At 48.7% G+C, this 18586-nt stretch overlaps 7 protein-coding genes across 7 annotated transcripts; 4 read left to right on the forward strand and 3 right to left on the reverse strand.

The window, feature by feature from the left end:
* Positions 1 to 2886: 2886 nt before the first annotated feature.
* On the forward strand, positions 2887 to 3914 carry FVEG_17456 (hypothetical protein; the record flags this gene model as incomplete). Its single annotated transcript, XM_018906711.1, has 4 exons — positions 2887 to 2985; positions 3432 to 3502; positions 3651 to 3670; positions 3847 to 3914. 4 exons carry the CDS (start codon positions 2887 to 2889, stop codon positions 3912 to 3914), a joined length of 258 nt encoding a protein of 85 aa, XP_018761273.1.
* A 297-nt stretch (positions 3915 to 4211) lies between these two features.
* On the forward strand, positions 4212 to 6406 carry FVEG_17455 (hypothetical protein; the record flags this gene model as incomplete). The annotated part of the gene is made up of 8 exons (XM_018906710.1): positions 4212 to 4223; positions 4314 to 4447; positions 4502 to 4681; positions 4747 to 4800; positions 4852 to 4950; positions 5122 to 5160; positions 5321 to 6335; positions 6362 to 6406. The coding sequence occupies 8 exons, from the start codon at positions 4212 to 4214 to the stop codon at positions 6404 to 6406; spliced, it is 1578 nt and encodes a 525-aa protein (XP_018761272.1).
* Positions 6407 to 7350: 944 nt separating this feature from the next.
* On the forward strand, positions 7351 to 7539 carry FVEG_17454 (hypothetical protein; the record flags this gene model as incomplete). Its single annotated transcript, XM_018906709.1, has 1 exon — positions 7351 to 7539. The coding sequence occupies one exon, from the start codon at positions 7351 to 7353 to the stop codon at positions 7537 to 7539; it is 189 nt and encodes a 62-aa protein (XP_018761271.1).
* Positions 7540 to 9473: 1934 nt separating this feature from the next.
* On the reverse strand, positions 9474 to 11132 carry FVEG_13130 (CMGC/SRPK protein kinase; the record flags this gene model as incomplete). The annotated part of the gene is made up of 5 exons (XM_018902510.1): positions 9474 to 9855; positions 9913 to 10081; positions 10127 to 10443; positions 10494 to 10840; positions 10918 to 11132. 5 exons carry the CDS (start codon positions 11130 to 11132, stop codon positions 9656 to 9658), a joined length of 1248 nt encoding a protein of 415 aa, XP_018761270.1. The 3' UTR covers positions 9474 to 9655.
* A 1167-nt stretch (positions 11133 to 12299) lies between these two features.
* On the forward strand, positions 12300 to 13748 carry FVEG_13129 (CMGC/SRPK protein kinase; the record flags this gene model as incomplete). The annotated part of the gene is made up of 3 exons (XM_018902509.1): positions 12300 to 12520; positions 12569 to 13149; positions 13207 to 13748. 3 exons carry the CDS (start codon positions 12300 to 12302, stop codon positions 13746 to 13748), a joined length of 1344 nt encoding a protein of 447 aa, XP_018761269.1.
* A 150-nt stretch (positions 13749 to 13898) lies between these two features.
* FVEG_13128 (hypothetical protein) lies at positions 13899 to 15051 on the reverse strand (the record flags this gene model as incomplete). Its single annotated transcript, XM_018902508.1, has 2 exons — positions 13899 to 14981; positions 15046 to 15051. 2 exons carry the CDS (start codon positions 15049 to 15051, stop codon positions 13899 to 13901), a joined length of 1089 nt encoding a protein of 362 aa, XP_018761268.1.
* Positions 15052 to 17287: 2236 nt separating this feature from the next.
* Positions 17288 to 18586, reverse strand: FVEG_13127 (hypothetical protein; the record flags this gene model as incomplete). The annotated part of the gene is made up of 2 exons (XM_018902507.1): positions 17288 to 18199; positions 18539 to 18586. 2 exons carry the CDS (start codon positions 18584 to 18586, stop codon positions 17288 to 17290), a joined length of 960 nt encoding a protein of 319 aa, XP_018761267.1.

Consider the following 18586-nt stretch of genomic DNA (forward strand, 5'->3'; position numbering starts at 1 on the left):
AGCTCGAACCATTTGGCGACCCAGTCTGAACTATTACCTCGAAATGAACCCTGCCAGGCCTCTTGTCCCAACCGAACCGACAACCCTGATGATCACAATCGACGGAGCGGCAAAGTCAACAAGAACAAGTCGTCGCGAACCCTGGAGCATTCACAACCGTCGAATACGGCCGAATCTTCTTTTTATTCATCGCTCCATTCCCAGAGACCTTTGGCATTTAGAGTATCAAGTGGTGTCAATGAAGAGACGGCTGCGACGCTTTTTCTCCAGACTCAACAGGGGCAGATTGCCATCCATAATGTCTACAATGTGAATCGGCCCGCGAAGGACGGTCGACCCAAGAGACATATAAATGTCAAGGAACTCATCAAGGACACCACGCGTGATACACTCAACATCGTGGTCGGCGACTTCAATCTTCATCTCTCTTTATGGGGGGGGGGGGGGGCTTTATACAAATCGACCAATTATACTCCAGCTGCCAAAGCCCTCAAGGATGAGATGATCATCAAGGCGAATATGGCGCTCTTGACCAAGCCGGGCACTGTTACTTGCACTAGAGGTAGTGGCAATGACCATTCCACAGCCTCATGCATCGACCTCACCTTCATCAGCCCTGCCTTGCTTCCTCAAGTCAAGCATTGGGGAGTCTTTCAAGACAACCCTTGGAAGCCGAGCGGTCGCCGCCCTATAAGTACAATCCTGGACCTGAGGTGTAGTCGAGATGACAGTAGGATCCAGCTCTGGAACCGTGTCAACAGCAGAGCTTTCCTCGAAGCTGTCGCGATGGGTCTTTGTCAACTCGATGACATGCCACTGGTCTATTGTCAAGACGTGGATGCCTTTGTATCAACACTCATCCAGATTATTTATGAGGCTGTACAGAAGCATGTCGACAGCTGTCTTGCAAGTCCCCCTCCGCAACAACACCTGCTAGATCCTCGCCTGCGGAACATCCTTTCAACTGAGTGCCTCTCAACTCCCGCGGGCCCCGATATTCGACTGGATGACCACGCCAAACATATGCAACGCCACGACCAAAAGTCTTATCGCAAAAGCATTGGCACTAAGGCACTCTGGGTGGCGGCTTCGATAGGCAAGGCGCAATGCCAGCCTCGAAATGTCATCAATATGCCTGCACTTGTCCATAACCGAGATACATTTGCTCAGAGGAAGAAAAGCAGAAGTGTCTCCGCCATTTCACCTGGACAGCGACGAGCGACTGTGCCCCTTCGGAAGTTCCCTTCCCAGACCTCAGCCCTGATCGGGAGGAGCTCGCAATGGATTTGGTCTTGACGGAGCTTTTGACCATTGCCAAGATCCAGAAGCTCCCGTCAAAGAAGGCCTGCGGGGAGGACAAGGTCCCCAACGAAGCCCTCAAGCTATGTCGCACGTTGGTATCACTTCACATCGCTAAGCCTTTCAACGCATGCATCAGGCTTGGCTACCACGCGGCAGCCTTTAGGAAGGCCATTACGGTGATGATGCCTAAGGCTGCTAAGCCTGCCTACAGTCATCCAAATAGCTAGCGACCTATAGCATTCTTATCATGTCTCAGCAAGATATTTAAGCGGTTTCTTGCCCAACCGCTCCATCGTTTCCAAACTACCCCAGAGCGTCTCAGACCCTTTCTTCATCAACATTAGCATCCCCCAAGGATCCCCGCTATCCCCCCTACTCTTCTTGTTCTACACGGCGCCATTGCTTATAATGCTAGCTAAAGAAATCAAGAAGCTGGATTGGCCAAATGTTATGGTTCACGTCTTTGCCTATATAGATGACACTTACATCATGGCTGTCTCCCCCTCCTATGAGGGGAACTGTTCCATCTTACAGGTATTCCACGATCTCATCATGGAGTGTGCCAAAGACGCTCATCTGTCCTTCAATCTGGAGAAGTCCCCTTCCAACGCGGAGTGAGTGACGCCAAGCAGAAGAGTGACGAACCGAAACGCAAGGACCTCGGGTTGACTGACACGCCAGAGGTTGAACCCCCGTGCGCGCTACTGCCCGACATCGATGAGCTCAGGAACAACCCAGAATATCTTCAGCAGGAGAAGCTTCTGGTTCTTGGGCTTATGCTGGATTCCAAGCTGTCATTTGAACACCACTTGACCCATGTCGAGGAAAAGGTTGAGGCAGCAGTGAGGTATCAAAGACGGATATCTGGGGCCAACTGGGGGATGACGCTCGAGAAGACTAGGCAGTGTTACATCTGCAAGATTCGGCCTGTCATTTCCTATGCTTGCGCAGCATGGTTTGTCTGGCGTCCACACAATCCGGGTGTGCCGGGTCTGCACCGCTCATTACCTCCTGGCCAGATAGCGCGACTGCAAAAGCTCCAGTACAAGCGCATCATGCTGTTGTCCGGTGCAATGCGTGCTACCCCACGTTGTGGCCTGCAGAAGGAATGTTTTATTGACAGCATCGAAGTTTTCCTTTACCGCATGTCGATGGCTTGTCGCGCCAAGTCTTTGAAGGTGCGCCCTCACGACTTCTGGTTCAACAAGCTACCCGAACACGACGAGATGGACGATTTCATGAGAAGTTTCACGACTACAACGAAAGCACCTTCGATGTCCTCAATCGCGGGGCGCGGGTGCTTGCCCAACAAGCCGGAAAACGGTTTCAAGATACTTGGAAGTGTCCACCGAAAACAACAGTTCTTGAAGCTTGGAGGAACCCGGTCAACCGCAACAGAGCCATCCGACGACAGGCGATTCGGCAGGCGACTGATTCAAGTAATGGAATCTGGAATGCCAAAAACGCAAGGAACGAAAAGACAGCGCGGCCAGTACTTATCAGCCTCCCGCATACGAAGAGGAATGGGGCGGAAAGAGTTTAGCTTACTACCGAGGTATGACGCGCCCCGAGTCTACACTTGATATGCAATTGCGGACTGAGTGTGTTGGACTCAATTGGTACTTGAACAAGTGCCACGTGTTGAGGGATGTCAAACTTCCTGACTCCGACACGGTCGTCAGGGTACGAGTTGAAGCTACTTGTCCATGTGGGCACCGTAACCAGACGGTTTATCACATGTTCATGGAGTGTCCTGATCTCCATGATGCCAGGGTACTGTTGATTCGGAAGGTCAAGCATTTCAGATGGGAGACACTTCTAACAACTAACCTGAAGGTTGCTGTTCACTGGGCCATGATGTATTTTGTGCTTGAACAGTTTGCATTATCTCGACTAGACTCTATGTTCTATGTCGACTCGGGGGGCTCTTAACCCCCCACACACGAGACTTGGAAGACGATGAGGTTGCCTGACCAGGTTTACCCATAACTCAATCCTTGCATTCCTTATGGCCCTTTTTGGTTTATACCTCTATCCTGTATTCTATTTTAAGTCTTCAGGGTTTCTCACTTAGGTCATTTATCTGACTATAAGGCCCCTGTTTATACTGATGGTGCACTGATGTTTAGCTGCAAGTATCTTCACCGTTTCCCTCGCTTCCATTCCGACGGAATGTTGCTCACGCTGTGTATCAGGATCTGTACGATTGTGAATTGGTCATGTGCTGTGTAGCGTGATCAATTCTGCCGTCGGTCGCCGCATACGCTGACGGTAAGTCCTCCTTTACTTTTACTCTCTCCTCCCAGTTAACTTACTTATTCGTTACGACTTCAGGTCTTTGACTTTAGGCTCCTAAAACCTACACCAAGTAAGTCCTACCTCCTCTACCTATATATTCATATCGCTTACTGATATTAGACTTAATATATTTTTCCTCCGGGTACGTCCGCCGCTCCGCCATCGCCTCCTCCTCCTCCCCTGCCTCTGCCTCTGCCTCTGCCTCACTCCGGTAAGCTCATTTGCCACGACTCTGACACATCTCAGCAGAACACCACGATTACCCCTCTTTCATCCGTAAGTTCGCCCTCGTCCTTCGTCTCCTCCTCCATTGACCAACCTCAGATAGCAGATTTCGCGGTACGCCGTCCCCTCGTCTGTAAGCCCACAACTGCCCTTCTTTTCAAAGCTCTTCCGAGTTTCCACTGGCCTTGCTGTCTTCAGCAGTCGCGGTCTCGTTATCCAAGACCATGACCGACCTGGTCTACGTGGTACTCAGTCAAAGAGCAAGGTCCCTACCTCTCTTGTACTTAGGCTAACCTGGCCTTCCTCTATAGTCACGGGTCGCCCATTTTCTTCAATGCCAGCAGTACCTCCATCGACTGCTCCCTGATATCCTGGAGCCATGCCTTATGCAAGTCGGTGTAAGTGCAACAGCTACCATCATAATATCACTTACTTACCTTATCTAAAACATCAAGGGCTTCAAGGAACATCTTCTGCCTCCACCATAGCTGCCCTCTGTTGAGAGCCCATCTGAAAGTCCGAAGGCTCTGTATCTCATCCTCAAGGAAGCCTCTGCTGATCTGAGGCTTGTGAAGGTATGGCCGTACAAGCTGGAGGATCTTACAGCCAAAGAGGGCCAGCTGTAAGTTTATCTATGCATACCTCACTTTATAATGTTAGACTGAATATTCTATAGTAACGCGGTCGTCGTCGTCTTCGATCCCCCAACGTGGTCCGATTTCAGCAGCCATAGCGCGAAGCCTATCGCAATCGCCCTGGTTAGCGTTTGCAGGAGCTTGCTTGATCGCGGGGATCACTTTAAGGTCTTCTGTCAGATGAGGCTCGCCGTGGCTGGGTCTCTGCAAGCTTCGTCTGAGTAAGTATTCCTCTGTTCCTTGGTTGGTTCCCATATCCTATCAGTTCTAACCTTTGGTCTCCCAGCAATAGGCATCGTGACGGCCCAGCTGTAATGTTGTTAGCGGCTGCGATCAGAAGGTATGTATGTATGTAAGCTTTCTTATGATGAAGCTAGGCTAATATGATAAGGAAAGGCGGGTTGGATGACTTACTGGGAGTTTGCGATGCAGCATTTAGTGCTCAGGCTTTGGCTGACCTAGAAGTCGAAGTGCCCTGGGTGATTGAAGCGTAAGTGTACCCTTTCCCAAGTCGTATCTTCTTTACTGCCTTTGCCTGTAGTCCCTGATGGTCTTCATCGATGCTGATCTGTTAGGCTGCAGGGATCGACAGAGTAGGCATGCGATCACGGCCTTGTTCCCCTGTACTGATAGCTGACTTGAAGTGTCTTAGTGTTTGAAGTGGGTTGCAAGAGGAAGATTTGGACGAGCTGAAGAGCAAGTAAGTATGTCCTTCGCTTCCTTATCATTCTATTATACAGGTAACTGACTCTTGATGCCAGGGCTCTCCAGCTGGCTTGAGTGCAGTTAGGTTCAGGCTGTGATTGAGGCAGCTAACTTTACGACCTCTCCCTTCGATACACATGTCGCTCCATCGCAAGAGACACGGCCGCGATTCCCCTGGAGGTCAACACTATCCACTTCTCAACCAGCGATAACTGGAGCAGCTTGACCGCTTGCTTCAACCTAGTTGCCACTGCGTACTACATCATAGAGCAAGACTTGGCCTTTCATCTCGCCGAGTTCATTACTTCAACAATATTCGCCAAGATTGACGCCAAATTTCCGAGATTCAGGTCTATGTTTGAATCAGAGTTGACAAACCATAATACCAGGAACCCCGCAGATGGCAGGCCCCGCTCGAGGAAAGACCTTGTCGATAGGGTGCGACCTCCCCTCTGCCACTGGGTAGGATTCTTTTTCGGGCTGAAGGTCGACAGGGTCGATGTCTATGGACCCTCTGCCTATCTCGGCTTGGCTGATATTCATGAAGAAGACTTCATGGACCCATACGGTAAATTGCCAGGTGACTCTCATGATAGATGGCAACAGCAGTCAGGGGATGTCCGAGATGCACTCTCGTATTGTCTGCGGCTCATCGCTGAAGAGGCCCCAATGGAATTCGAGGATCAGGTACATAAGACCTTGCCCCACTGGACTGGCAAGTACCATCCGAAAGAGTTTCTTGGTCTCAAATTCAATCTTTGGGACATCCCTTCGAGGGAGGATGTCGCTCATGCATTGGATCTATTGAATATTCATGACTTTGTGTGGAAGCTCCCCGAACTTTGGACATACCCCGACGAGTTCTACCAGGAGCTTGGCGATATTCCCTACAAGCCACGTCCAGAAAACGCCGAAAGGTGTCAATACGGTGCCGAATATGATAATCCCATGAGAATGATCGATCATTTTGATTACCGCTATCGTGATAAAATAAGATTCTCTGCTACCGCTACAGCAATACGTTTTTTCAACACGCTGCCTGCCGAGCAGCGAACACAGATCCGCAGGATCACATTGCATGAAGACGCACCATCAGTCAACATGTCACTCCACGCCCCGGGCTTGGTCCCTTTATACAAGGAAAACCCACGACTACAGGTGGAGCGCCGTGTCAGTGTTTTTGGCTGCATACATAGCTCGGCGGGACTGGAGAAGGAATGGATGACTCGGGACAAGCCTAGATATCTGTACGGGCCCGAATTCCTCTTGTCTCTACAATCATGGCTCATTGACGCTCTTTCAATGCGAGACTTGTGTATCCCTTCTGGCTCCTTCATTCTAACTTTGTGGGCTGGATCCTATGGCGACTTTTGTACCGACCTCTTTCAACGGTGCGTTCACATGGCCCTGAAACAGATTGTTTGTAATAGAGAATTTGGGTCAAGACAAGGGAGGACGTCTCATATACAGAGAATTGTATTCAATATACAGAGTGCGGAGGATCTATGCAGAATCTCATTCGCATCTACATACAGCATCTCCATCATCCATTTGTCTGTACGGGAGATCGCATGGTATTGAGGCCTATGCATTGTCAATACTATACTTTAGTCTTGAAAAAACTAGACAAGTATTCACAAGCTCTTTCAGGTCTTGTAAAAGAGGCAAATACCTCAGCTCTTTCGGGTGTTGAGACATCAGATGAGTAGTCCCTGACTCTGAAGAGTTGGTGGAAAGCGTACAAATCATTGCTGGTTTTGGAAGAGCCAGGTCTTGGTTCTGGTAACGCCTCATCGTGAAAAGAGAGCGGATTCAGAGATTGATAGCACATTTGACCCGTTGAAGTGTCGGCATTCGCTGATCTTGTGCAGCTGAAGCATGGCCTGTTCAATCGAGGCTGTTTGCTAACACCGTAGCCCGACGCCCATGATCTAACTACGATAGTGATTCAGAACCTATATTTAAGTCTCTCAGCCGTTGTTTGTATCCTTGATGTGAATCTCTTCATTGGAATTCCGTATCGAGAGTACAATTGAGCTGTCGAGTAACAACACGGCTTCATGAATCGGAACTGATGATACAGATGCGAAGACACAAGGTATCCGAAGTACCGTACCATGTCACGCAAAGAGAATTGGTCTTATGCTCGTCGTTTGCAGATGTTAGTGTGCCTTATTGCCAATTGATGGTTGAGCAGCTGGTTGCGCGACGAGAGCACGGCAGGACGATCCAGTTGTCAAGCATCACTACGCAGAGGTCTAGTGCCCTCTATTTTAAGAAGTCCGTTGAGTCTTCTGTAGTGCATCTCATTATCGACATCCTCGCAGCCATCAGCGTTGAGGATATCACCAATGACTCGGCGCTGCGCATTTGACACACGGAATGATAACGCAGCTCTGGATTGGGGGTAATACTGCGGATACATTCTCTGACAGGCCACCCGACTTGTTTAAATGAGAAAGTCAAGGAACTAGGCCTTCAGCTCGACGTGCGCTGTTATCATGCCTGTAGCGTGAAGCGAACAGAGCGGGAGCGAGGACATCACAACAGGGCATCCCCACGAGAAACTGAGCTTTTCTGAGCATAGATCTACTCGACCAGTATCCCTTAACCATTTATCCCTCATTTAATCACATCGTATTCATTATTGTGGAAGCTGGACGACTCTTCATCGATACATAGACGGGCTTGGAACGCAGGGCTGTCACTCAGCCGTATTAGCAGCAATAATGCTGTTTTCGTTCAGACAACGACATATAATTAAATTTCAGACTCAGAAGACCGATATCTGGCTGCTAAGAATTACAATTTCTGCCGTTTTCTGTTTAGGGCTTTTCGCGTTGACTGCTTCGTCGCGAGCATGGTAGATCCATGCAGATTCTCAACTGTAAGTCCGCGATACTGACAGCAACATGGCTTTTATAGAGCATTCTCGGATAAATCCCGATAAATTAATATTCCTAAATTAATCTATCGGCAACAACAGATACAGTTTCTGCAATATGACGTCGTGCAGTACCGCCCTTTTAGGTACACAGTTGCAGACTATTTGCTTGCATTTCCACGTTAATGGCTCCCATAATGCTTCTCGGCCTCGACAAGTAAATTAAACATGAAATATTGTCTTATAATCTTGACTTCTCGCAGCAAGGCTCGTTGTTTCTGTGATATGCTGCTCTGTGACCATGCTTTCTTGAATGAGCTGTTGCAGACTCTGGGGTTCTAACCCAGTGTTTCTGCCAGCAACAACGCACTTATACCTTGCATTAACTCACTCGGCGCGAGACAGAGCCTTTCTTATTAGGTCCATTGCTATCAAGCAATGTATTCTCAAGTTCTGAGGCTCTGCGACGACGTGTCCTGGTCAGCGATCACCGACTGCCGGGACGAAACTCGGCGATAATGGCGGCGCTAACGCTTTTCCAACTAAAACAAGGATGATATAGGCAATAATCAAACCCTTTTATTGAGATGGGACTATCAGCTATTGCAGATTCTGCCATTTGTGGCTTTGCAACATGCGCGCCTAGTCTTGCGACTGAACACTAGTTGTCAGTTGCTCAATCGCAACTCTGCAATTGCGACTACAAAAGCACGTGTATGGCTCTGATTAATGTATTTCCTATCTTTATGGGTGCTCATGATTGCGTCAGTATTTTAATATTGTATTGTTTATGTCATTTGTGACTTTGGGACACGTCCTTGAGTCTTGAGAATCGGACACCAAACTCTCAAATCGAAATACGTCGATAATCACAGTTTCAACGCAAATACAATCGAAATAGGGTGGACTACCGGTGTAGAAAGCGTTTGCTAACCTTGCAGTAATCTTATTTCTCACTATTCCCTTCAGTTAGAGCGCTGCGACGCATCCTTCTGTTGGCCAGGTCAATCAACAACAGAGCGAACAACAGGGTAGGCAATCGTAGAAAGTCGGTTTGCTTTTCGACGATATTGACGCCAATAATGCTTCTATCGATCTGATAACAGTCTTTTATGAAATTTGAGGCTTGAGCGACCCAGTAAATGTTATCTTAGCATGGTATTTCTGAGGTTTGCGATTTTGTGATTTTGGGCATTTGCGTCTTGGACCGATGTAGTGTCGCAGACTGGACTGTAACTCGGCGATAACCAGAGCAACAAGCAAGCTGAGGCTTTCAAAATACGGTCGCTACGAAAAAAGATATTTAAGATTGATATAAAGGTATTAGCACCTATATAGCTCCCGATGTGCGGGTTTGGGATGGTACCTTCATGTCTAGGCATGCAGCTCTGCGGACTGTTGCTGGGCAGACGCGATTGACAAAACAGGACAGCTTCAATTCGACACCGATCATTACTAGTAAGAGTCCATACCTATCAATATTTAGATTCTTCTCCTATACTGCCGACTTGGCCAGGCTGTTCCTGCTATACGCAATGCTCTCACGTCCCGACACCAACAGTTATATTGCGCCCACCAAAGACGACGACCCTTCCGGGCTGCTGTTCTAATCTTGGGCAAAGTCTTCATATAACCATGGGTCATCAAGCAGTTCTCTTGCAGTACTTCTCTCCTCTGGACTCCACTTCACCATTCTCTTGATGAATCGAATAAACCTCAGCTTCTCCTCGCCGCTCATGCAACTAATGGTTTTCTCCAAGCTGAAATCGCCAGGGGCCGGGACAAGTCCAGGATTCTTGAGCTCGCCTGGGCACACACACACGGGTTAGTGGCATCTGGTTGCTCAGGGTCCGCCTCACATACCGTCGGGTTTGTAGAACATGGAAGTTCTTTGGCCGCTAGACAGTAGACTCTGCGGTGGAGGTCCGATCAAGGCAGAAATCTGACCCAGGTGCGATTGGTTGTCATATTTATCGGCGTTGCCGGGGGCTGTAGGATTGAAAAGGCTCCTTCCCTCGAGCAAGTCCCATAACTGCTGAAGAGTTAGCATTGAATGTATGGGAATGGTTGGCGTTACCATGACTCCTAGGCTCCAAATGTCGGCAGAGTATGTGTAGCCTGCATTAAGTATAACCTCTGGTGCCCAGTATATTTCTCCCTGAATGGCACCGGTATGCATTTGGCCTGGCTTTGCCCGAACAGACAGATCGAAGTCTACAATATGAATGATCCCTGTCGAAACAGAAAGTGGCCCGTAGTTATTTCGAGAGAGGTAGATGATTGTATGTTCATCAATGTATTTTTGTGGCAAGGAATCGTCGAACTCGTCCTGAGCGTCTCGTTCAAAAATCGAAGGGTCCTCAATTTTCACCATTATGTTGTCAGGCTTGAGGTCTATGTGAGGTCAGAAACAGATCAAGGGGCCGACGTAGCCTATAATCTACCTGTATGAACGATTTGACACTCGGAATGGAGATAGTCGAGTGCATGCAAGATCATTTGCATCAAGATCTTTAAAACATCTGGAGGTATCACACTGCCTATATACCTTGTCTGATAGAGCCACAAAGGTTCACGCAAAGCCTCCAAGACAAGACAGCTGTGGGTCCCCAATGCACCTTGTACTTCAAAGGAGTCAGAGAGCTTCCTGATGAAATGCCAACCTTTATGTTTGGGGTTCACTTGAGAAATATGCCTCATAATGTCAAGTTCGTTTCCCTTGGGTCGCCGTGAGCGTTGGTTAGTTGCATTGACCTTAACGGCGACATATTTCTCAGGTGACCAGCGCCAGCTGCAGCATGTTAGATTATGTCATTCTGGAGCTGATGAAGACGCGGCCAAACCAAACTGTTAAGATCTCTAGCCAACCACACAGTGGAGTTGGCACCGTAACCAAGCTTTGTAGCAATCTGATATCGTCCGTTGAGGGCTTGACCGAGTTGAACAGGATAGGATCGATCAGCATGATAGTTTGGTATCTTCTCTTCTTCCACTAAGATTGAAGGATCGAGTCGCGGCGCAACGGCCGAGGACATGGGCAGTGGTCGTCGATAGAGCGCCATTAAAGGCCAGGCCCTGATCATTCTGTGTATATAGAGAGCGATAAAATGAAAGCCAGAATATGACGGATGGTTCAATGGGGGCCACCGTTGAGCAAACAAAGCGTTGCAGGAGGAAGCGAGTTGTTGGTTGATTGATTGATTACTAAGGTAGGTAGGTACCTGGCCTGGACCAGCGCTATAGACTAAGATGTGTTGTTGGAAACTCATCTCTTATAATTTTATCTCCGTGACTTCTTACAGATGTCCTGGACACCCGACTATGGGCTCATCTGAATGCCAAGATATTGAGACAGTTGATGCGACGAAACCCATCGCTGCGGCCAGCGACAAGGTAAGAGGCGTACGGTTAGTTGCAGCGCACCCAGACCCTTGAAGACAGCATAGCAGAGTGTGATATAGTAGAGCATGGTGGCGTACATAGCACTAGCACAACCTGATACTACCTGTAGGAGTATTACATAATGCCGACCTAGAGCTACCTAATAATAGTCAGGTTACTTCTAGTAACTGCAAACCTGTTAGAAAATTAATACAGAAAGACTAATAGTAAGTATAGTTTATAAAGCAATATATAATACTGAACTCTATCATAATACAGATCTGGAAAGAGTGGCTATAATAGCAAAGAGTAAGGGTATAGCTACTGAAAAGATAATACTTTAAAGATTAAGATTATTAAGATAATCTCATAGAGGGAAAGTATTGTTTTCGGGTCTACCTAGCATAAGGATTAGAAGATAGATAATAGTAAGGCTTAGGAATAGTAGATTAATAAAGAGAGCCCAGCGCCAGGTTATAGCAGAGCTCTTAATAAAGGCAATACCTAACAGGCTTCCTATTATGAGGCCAATGGCATACAGTCCACTTACAATGTCACAAGGGAGAGAACTCTAGCTATTGGTCCCATATATAGTCAGATATAGTATGGCGCATTCAGTATACGCTACACAGGACTCGTAATGACAAAACAAGGTAGGACCAATAACGTAACAGCACCTTACTTAGTCATGCAAATATCAAATCAAAATGCTTTACTTGCGTCACCCAGTGCTAGGTTCTTACGCTTTGTTTATCAACTTCCAACTTCCCACGGTCCTTGAATTCTACCTCTTCTTCTTTTCTGCACAACTCTCTATTGCTCTTGCACAGAAACCTAACCGCTACAAAGAACACATCTTTGTTGCAGCGATGAGCACTTCACCTCCACCAACCCCGCCTTCAAGGGCAGCAGGCGACCAAGAGCGGCGTTTCAGAGATATTACGTCGCCTTGCGAATGGATAGAGGACTACCGCCCAGGCGGCTTCCATCCCGTACACCTCGGTGATTTATTCAATGATGGCCAGTTCAAGGTGATCCGGAAGCTTGGAGAGGGTGCTTACTCAACTGTCTGGCTTGCACACGACCTGAGGTTAGCTAACTGGCCCGCGTTCTAGTCACTGGATTATAATATTCTTAGAAACTCTCGCTATGTTGCCCTCAAGATTCTTATCTCAGAGAATACAGAGGAGACCAGCCACGAGTTACATGTACTGCACCATCTTGCAAAGGTTGCCCCGCAAGATGGGATTAGGTATATTACTCAACTTCTTACAGACTTTGAGCACAAAGGTCCAAACGGCATCCACAAATGCCTTATCTTTGAACCCATGGGCCCATCTGTCAACTCTATGGTATACGAATTGCCCCAGTTCAAACCACGCAAGTATGGAATGAAGATTCGCTACCCCCCTCAGATAGCGAAACGCATCCTCCTGCAAAGATTGCAGGGGTTGTCATTCCTTCATGAGAATGGTGTTGCACATGGAGATTTCCAGCCCGGCAATATTCTATTCTCAGTCCAGTCTATCGATTTCCTAGATGAAACGTCCCTCCGCCAGGAAGAAAACGTCCAGGCAAAGTCAATCTCGCCTCCTGTAGAGAGACTTGATGGCAAGCAAGACAAATGGGCGCCGCACTATCTCTGCCTTGCTCAACCATTAGCACCCTACGCGAGCGTTTCCGAGAACCTCCAGGTCAAGCTATCTGATATGGGTGCTGGTAAGTCCCTTCTTTTCGCCTCCAGATTCGTTTCTACTTGTGACTTATGACGAGTAGCCTACTTTCTGAGCAATCCCCCCAAGAAACCCATCACGCCGCTTGGCCTACGAGCGCCGGAGCTTGTTCTCATGGGAGAGGTGGACAAGTCTCTCGACATATGGAGTTTTGGTTGTCTTGTCTTTGAGCTCGTCGCCGGACAACCTCTGTTCTGTATTCCTGCATACAACGACAGGACCGAAGAAGATGATAACCACATTCTTGAGCTCCAGGCGAAACTTGGTCCACTCCCTGATGAGCTTTACAGCCGCTGGGAAACCTCTTCACAGTACTATACAAAGGACAGAAAGCTTTATAATTGCCAGCTTGGTGGCATCGGTGAGGGAGAAGAGCCGCTTATGCTAGAACAGACTTCTATGGAGGAAGCCTTCGACTTGACAGCCCCGGACTTGACTTATGACGAGGCAGAGAAGGTCAAGAGGCTTATTCGTCGAATTCTCCAATATGATCCTTCTAAAAGACCTACAATCAAGGATATTCTACGTGATCCGTGGTTTGCGGAGGATCAAACCTCAGATTTTGGTACGCAACTATGGGGTTAACTGCCGCCTAGGCTATAAGGTTGAGGAGAGCACGATGTTGTTTTTCCTAATATAATCTTTCCAATTTGTAGATTTCCTAGTCCTAACCACCTCATTCATACCCCCTTGGGCTTCTTCCCGACTTCATACTGACGCCGGCCTATGGACTCATCACTCATCCTGCGTACCCGCGATAGAAGTTAGGAAATTATCAACCCCAACCCAGGAGAGAACACTCTCAGCCACTTCTTTATCCAGTTTCGAAGTTTCCTCAAAGGAGTTGCGGATGAATTCAAAATGGTCGGCCTCTTGGTCATCATACTTGGGCCATTCGCGCGTCATCTTCTCCCTCTCCATGCAGCGGTAGTGTTTCCCAAAGAGTCGGCCAAACTCCAGATTGTAAGGAAGCTCCACGAGTCGGTGCTCGTCAAACCTACAGAGATTGACGTCCAGGTTCCGCTGTGCAGTTGCCCCGGCCCATTTTAGTCCACTGTGGCCAGGACTCATTGTATAGTCGCAGTACCTATTCTCAGTCAAGAACTGCTGATTGCCACCATGCGTGATGACCACGATTCTTGCTGGGCCTGGTCGCTGGGCCTCTTGATGCTCCTTTAAGGCCTGTGCCGCTAGCTCTTGCAGCCACTGGCGGCCATCCTGTACGCGTCTCTTGATAGACTCCTTTGGAGGGGCTTCGAGGGGAGGAGTTGGAGGCCGGCTCCAAGAGGACCCGTCGAACAATGCACACCCAGCGGTATTGATAAGCTCCTCTTTGATAATCTTTCCGGGATCCGTGTTGCCGCCAGAAATCAAGATATACCTTCGGTACCCTTTGTCGTCAGTGCAAGCTTCGTGGTCCTGAAGCCATCCGGTAACTTCGCCCAGACCTGGGTGGCAGAGTATGCCCCCTTCATCCACCATATCAAAGGCGTCCATCAAGAGCTGTGCCGTCTGGATTGCTCTTGATAGCGGGGAGGACGCGACATAGTACACATTAGGAATCCGTCCATTGTTAGTTTCGATGGCGAGTTGGACAAAGTCCCTGACTTGGCAAATTCCGAATTGTGTGAGGCCATCCGGAAGGAATTTGCCAGACTTAAACTTTATGTCTGGTTCTATGTTCTGGCTTAAACGCTTGGATACTGCTTGGAGCTGGGAAATAGTGAGTTCGCAGCCACCAATTCCGTTGTTGTCAGTCCATAGGTTCGATACTGCCTCAGCGTGTCGTATGAGGACTATTTCGACGTAGGGGATGTTCTGTGTCCCCGAAGAATAAATTAGTATTCGTTCCAACACTTGGGATGGTGGCACTGTATCTTACCTCCATTCTCTACAGCAGTCTTTCTTATGGAGCCCTTTGGATGAAGATGAAGATGTGGACAAGGTAGGAGAAGAGGATTTGAGCTATTGAGGCCGTCGAAGGGGGTGAGGAGATTAAATATACCAGACAGAGTCAAGAGGTTGGGCGCTGCTGTTATATACTCGATCCCCCCGCATGCACGTAACTTGTTGTGCTAAATGAGGGGCAGAGCATAAGCTGCCCCTCTTGTATACATTACCGATATGATATCACCAATCGGCATGCCTGAAGTCAGACAGCTCACTACGTACTTCTATCCGCTCAGGATGGACAAGTCAAGGATCTTGCAATATTCATGGTAGGCCTCAACACAGAAGATGCCGTCATCCTTTCGCAACTACATCAGTCCTACGGCATTGATCCCTGCTCATCTCGGGGATTTGCATGTTTCTTTTCGCAGAATCTTAAAATAGGGCTATCCCCTCGCAGCAACTACCAATAGATGATGAAAATGATCTTCGACGCGTCGATCTCGTGGGCAGAAGGCCAATAAGAAGAGGCATTGACACGTGACAGAATGTACCGCTTGACATCTCCGAAACTATTATGCTTCGACCTCTATCCTGTCTAAACAATCTAGAATCACTGCCAAGTTAGTCTCTTCACAGCTGAACCGGAATCCAATCCTGTTGCTCATCGTTATCACGCTTATTTCCACTGGTGTTTTTAACATGGTTGCTCGCAAGCGATCGGCAGTATGTATATGTGCGTCGACGCAAACAGATGTGAGTCGGTTTCGTACAATGCTTGAAAAGGTAAACGCCTATTCGGCATTGCCCAAGTGATTGTTGAGCGTCGTTCTAGTATTCGAACAAGATACCACCACAAAAGCCACCAATTTCATCCTTGAATATTATTACGCGATCGACGCGTTCCAGCGGGACGTAGATCCAAGTCACTGACTGTTGCTTAGTACGACGAATTCTCTTAGATACCACACGAGCCCAAGGTATAGTCAGGCGCATTAGGATAGCATATCTGCCGTTTCTACAGTCATGACTAGGCCACCACGTTTCCAGGCTGAGACTGTCTGTAGTGGAAGTGACAAAAGGTGGTCGGTTGAAGTGATGAGGAATCTTTGGACCAGCCCAGACACCGTTCGAAACTGCGAGATCATACTTGCGTCCGAATAGCCGCGAATTATGCTTAGTATTTCTTCAGGGAGTCTTCTCATGCTGGAGATGTTCAAGGTTTCGAAGACTGATTCGCCCGTTTTTGACTGTATCTCTTGGATGAAAGAAAGGTGCTTGATGCCACAGAGCTCGCCATGCAGCAACTATGCACAAGGTAGTCCAGATAATCACTTGCATCCCAACTTGGCTTCGAAGCAGCACAGGAGCACGCCGTTGTTATCTCGAACTCCATGGTCATAGTCAGGGCAACTGTAACTGTATGGGCTGGGTCGATGGGAAAAGGCGGTCGAGTTGGCGTTGCCCATATCATAGAAGAGGGTTAGGATATTGTTCCAAGACTTGGGGTGACTTGCGCAATTCACATTGTTCAGACACCTTCATGGAGCCGCCGCAAAGGCCGCACGCAGTACGGTCCAAACCTCGCATGATGATCATTTGTCGAGGGTACCACCTCATTCTATCTCACTACCTACTCTCAACAATAATCCACCGCTACTCTTCTCACCATCATCACCTGTTTCCATTCCTCATCAGCCACCAAACCGTCTGAGCCACCGACCCATAGTGGTCTGACCCCCCATCACACCACGTCAGTTTCTCGCTCTCCATCTACCGATGCCACGCCTGATATGCACGTGTTCATCTCACATACACCCTGTCCCTCGTTAAAGTCCCTGCATCGACAGACCCACGAGGCCAGCAAGCCAAGGTGAGGCTCAAGCGCATGTGAATTGCACAATCGTGAGTCAAAGTCAACCAGAGGCCTAAGTCACCAAAGTGTCACTGAGAGAAGATGATTGAAACGAGACATTAGATGTATTGGGGATTGTTTATACTATCCAGGAACCATTCCTGCGTTTTATGTAGAAGCCCATATGGCAGAATGTCCGCTCAATGCGCCGAAAATAACACAATGCCTTTCCCAACCCATGTCTTTAACGCCAGAAGTAAACGCCTGATAACATGATTCATAACACAACCTTGAAGCGTTGCGTTTCCAGTTGTGCCGATCCAAGCAATAATATCGCAACAAAGCAAAAAGCAAGGCACACAATCTATGTCTTCGCTTTCTATGCCCAGACTCCTGCTGGGGGTCCCTGATCCCGCATGACGATCATCTCGAAGCCCTCGACGCGATTCCGTAGCTGACTGTTCTCCCGGGCGAGGCTCTTGTTCTTCTTCTCGAGATGAGCGATGTACTCGGTCGCCTTGCTGAGGATGGTGGCCTTGTTGAGCTTGTGCGCTGGTGCGAGACCGCCGAGATCCTCGTCGGCGTCCTCCTCCATGTTCTCGGCGCAGGGCTGCTCGAGACGGTGGACCATGACGCGCAGAGCGGGGACGGAGTCGCGAAGGGCGGCGATCTTGTCGTTGAGGTTGGTGCGGTATCGCTTCTCGATCATGTTGTGGGCTGTCTTCTTGGGAGGAGAGCAGTGGCGACGTGTCGCGGGAGGAGGAGAGGTGGATGAGCGGGAAGAAGAGCTTCCGGAGCCGGAGGACTTGCGCTTGCGGGAGGGATATCGACCGTTGGCATCCTTGGAGTTGATGCTGTCAAGAGAAGAAGACATCTGAGAAGGGTTGGAGGTAGAGTGCATCATGTTGGACTGAAGATGAGGAGGTTGAGAAGAGATGGAGGGGATGGGAGTCTGGAAGAGAGGCTGAGTGTCGATGTCATTGAGGCCAACTCTGCCGAATGGGACGGCATCGGGGATGGTGCCTGAGAGGTCGTGTGGGTTGATGGCGGGGCTGAGCTCCATGCTGTTCCGTGATGGGATGGTGGAGAGGTTGATGCCTTCAAAGGGCTCTTGCTTGGGGAGGGCGTCGAGGTCAGGTGATAGCGTAGCCTTGTCGTCCCAGTTGACCCAGTCGTTGGAGATGGGGAGCTGATAAGAGTTGTTGAAGACGGGCGAGAGTGGTGAGTCTGGAGAATGGGCCGAATCACCGCTGAAGTCTGCAGGGTCGTAGAAGGATGTAGGAACAAGGTGCTGAGGCGATGTTAGAGTGAGTGGTCAAGACAACGAGATGAGATGAGGTTGAGAGTAGAGAGTAAATGGGGTGAGTTGTGGTGAGAGAGTCTTGATATAAAGATGAGATTGAAGATAGAGTGTAGATGTTGTTGAGTGGAGTAGCTCGATCGAATTGGGCAGAGTGGGCTGAGGTGAGGTGAGGTGAGGTGAGGGGGCAGACGAGGGAGGGGAAACATGTGCCATATAAACGAAGCAAAATGCCCCAGACAAGGATTCAATTGGGGCCAGGGTTGGGTTGGTTGAATGTGAGGTAAGGTTCAATTGTGCTGTAGGGTAAAAAGGACCGACAAAGCATACCTGTTTGTTCTGGGGATGATCAAAGTAGTCGAATGATATGTCGGCCAT

The sequence above is a fragment of the Fusarium verticillioides genome, chromosome 6 (assembly GCF_000149555.1).
Source record: "Fusarium verticillioides 7600 chromosome 6, whole genome shotgun sequence".
NCBI lineage: Eukaryota > Fungi > Ascomycota > Sordariomycetes > Hypocreales > Nectriaceae > Fusarium > Fusarium verticillioides.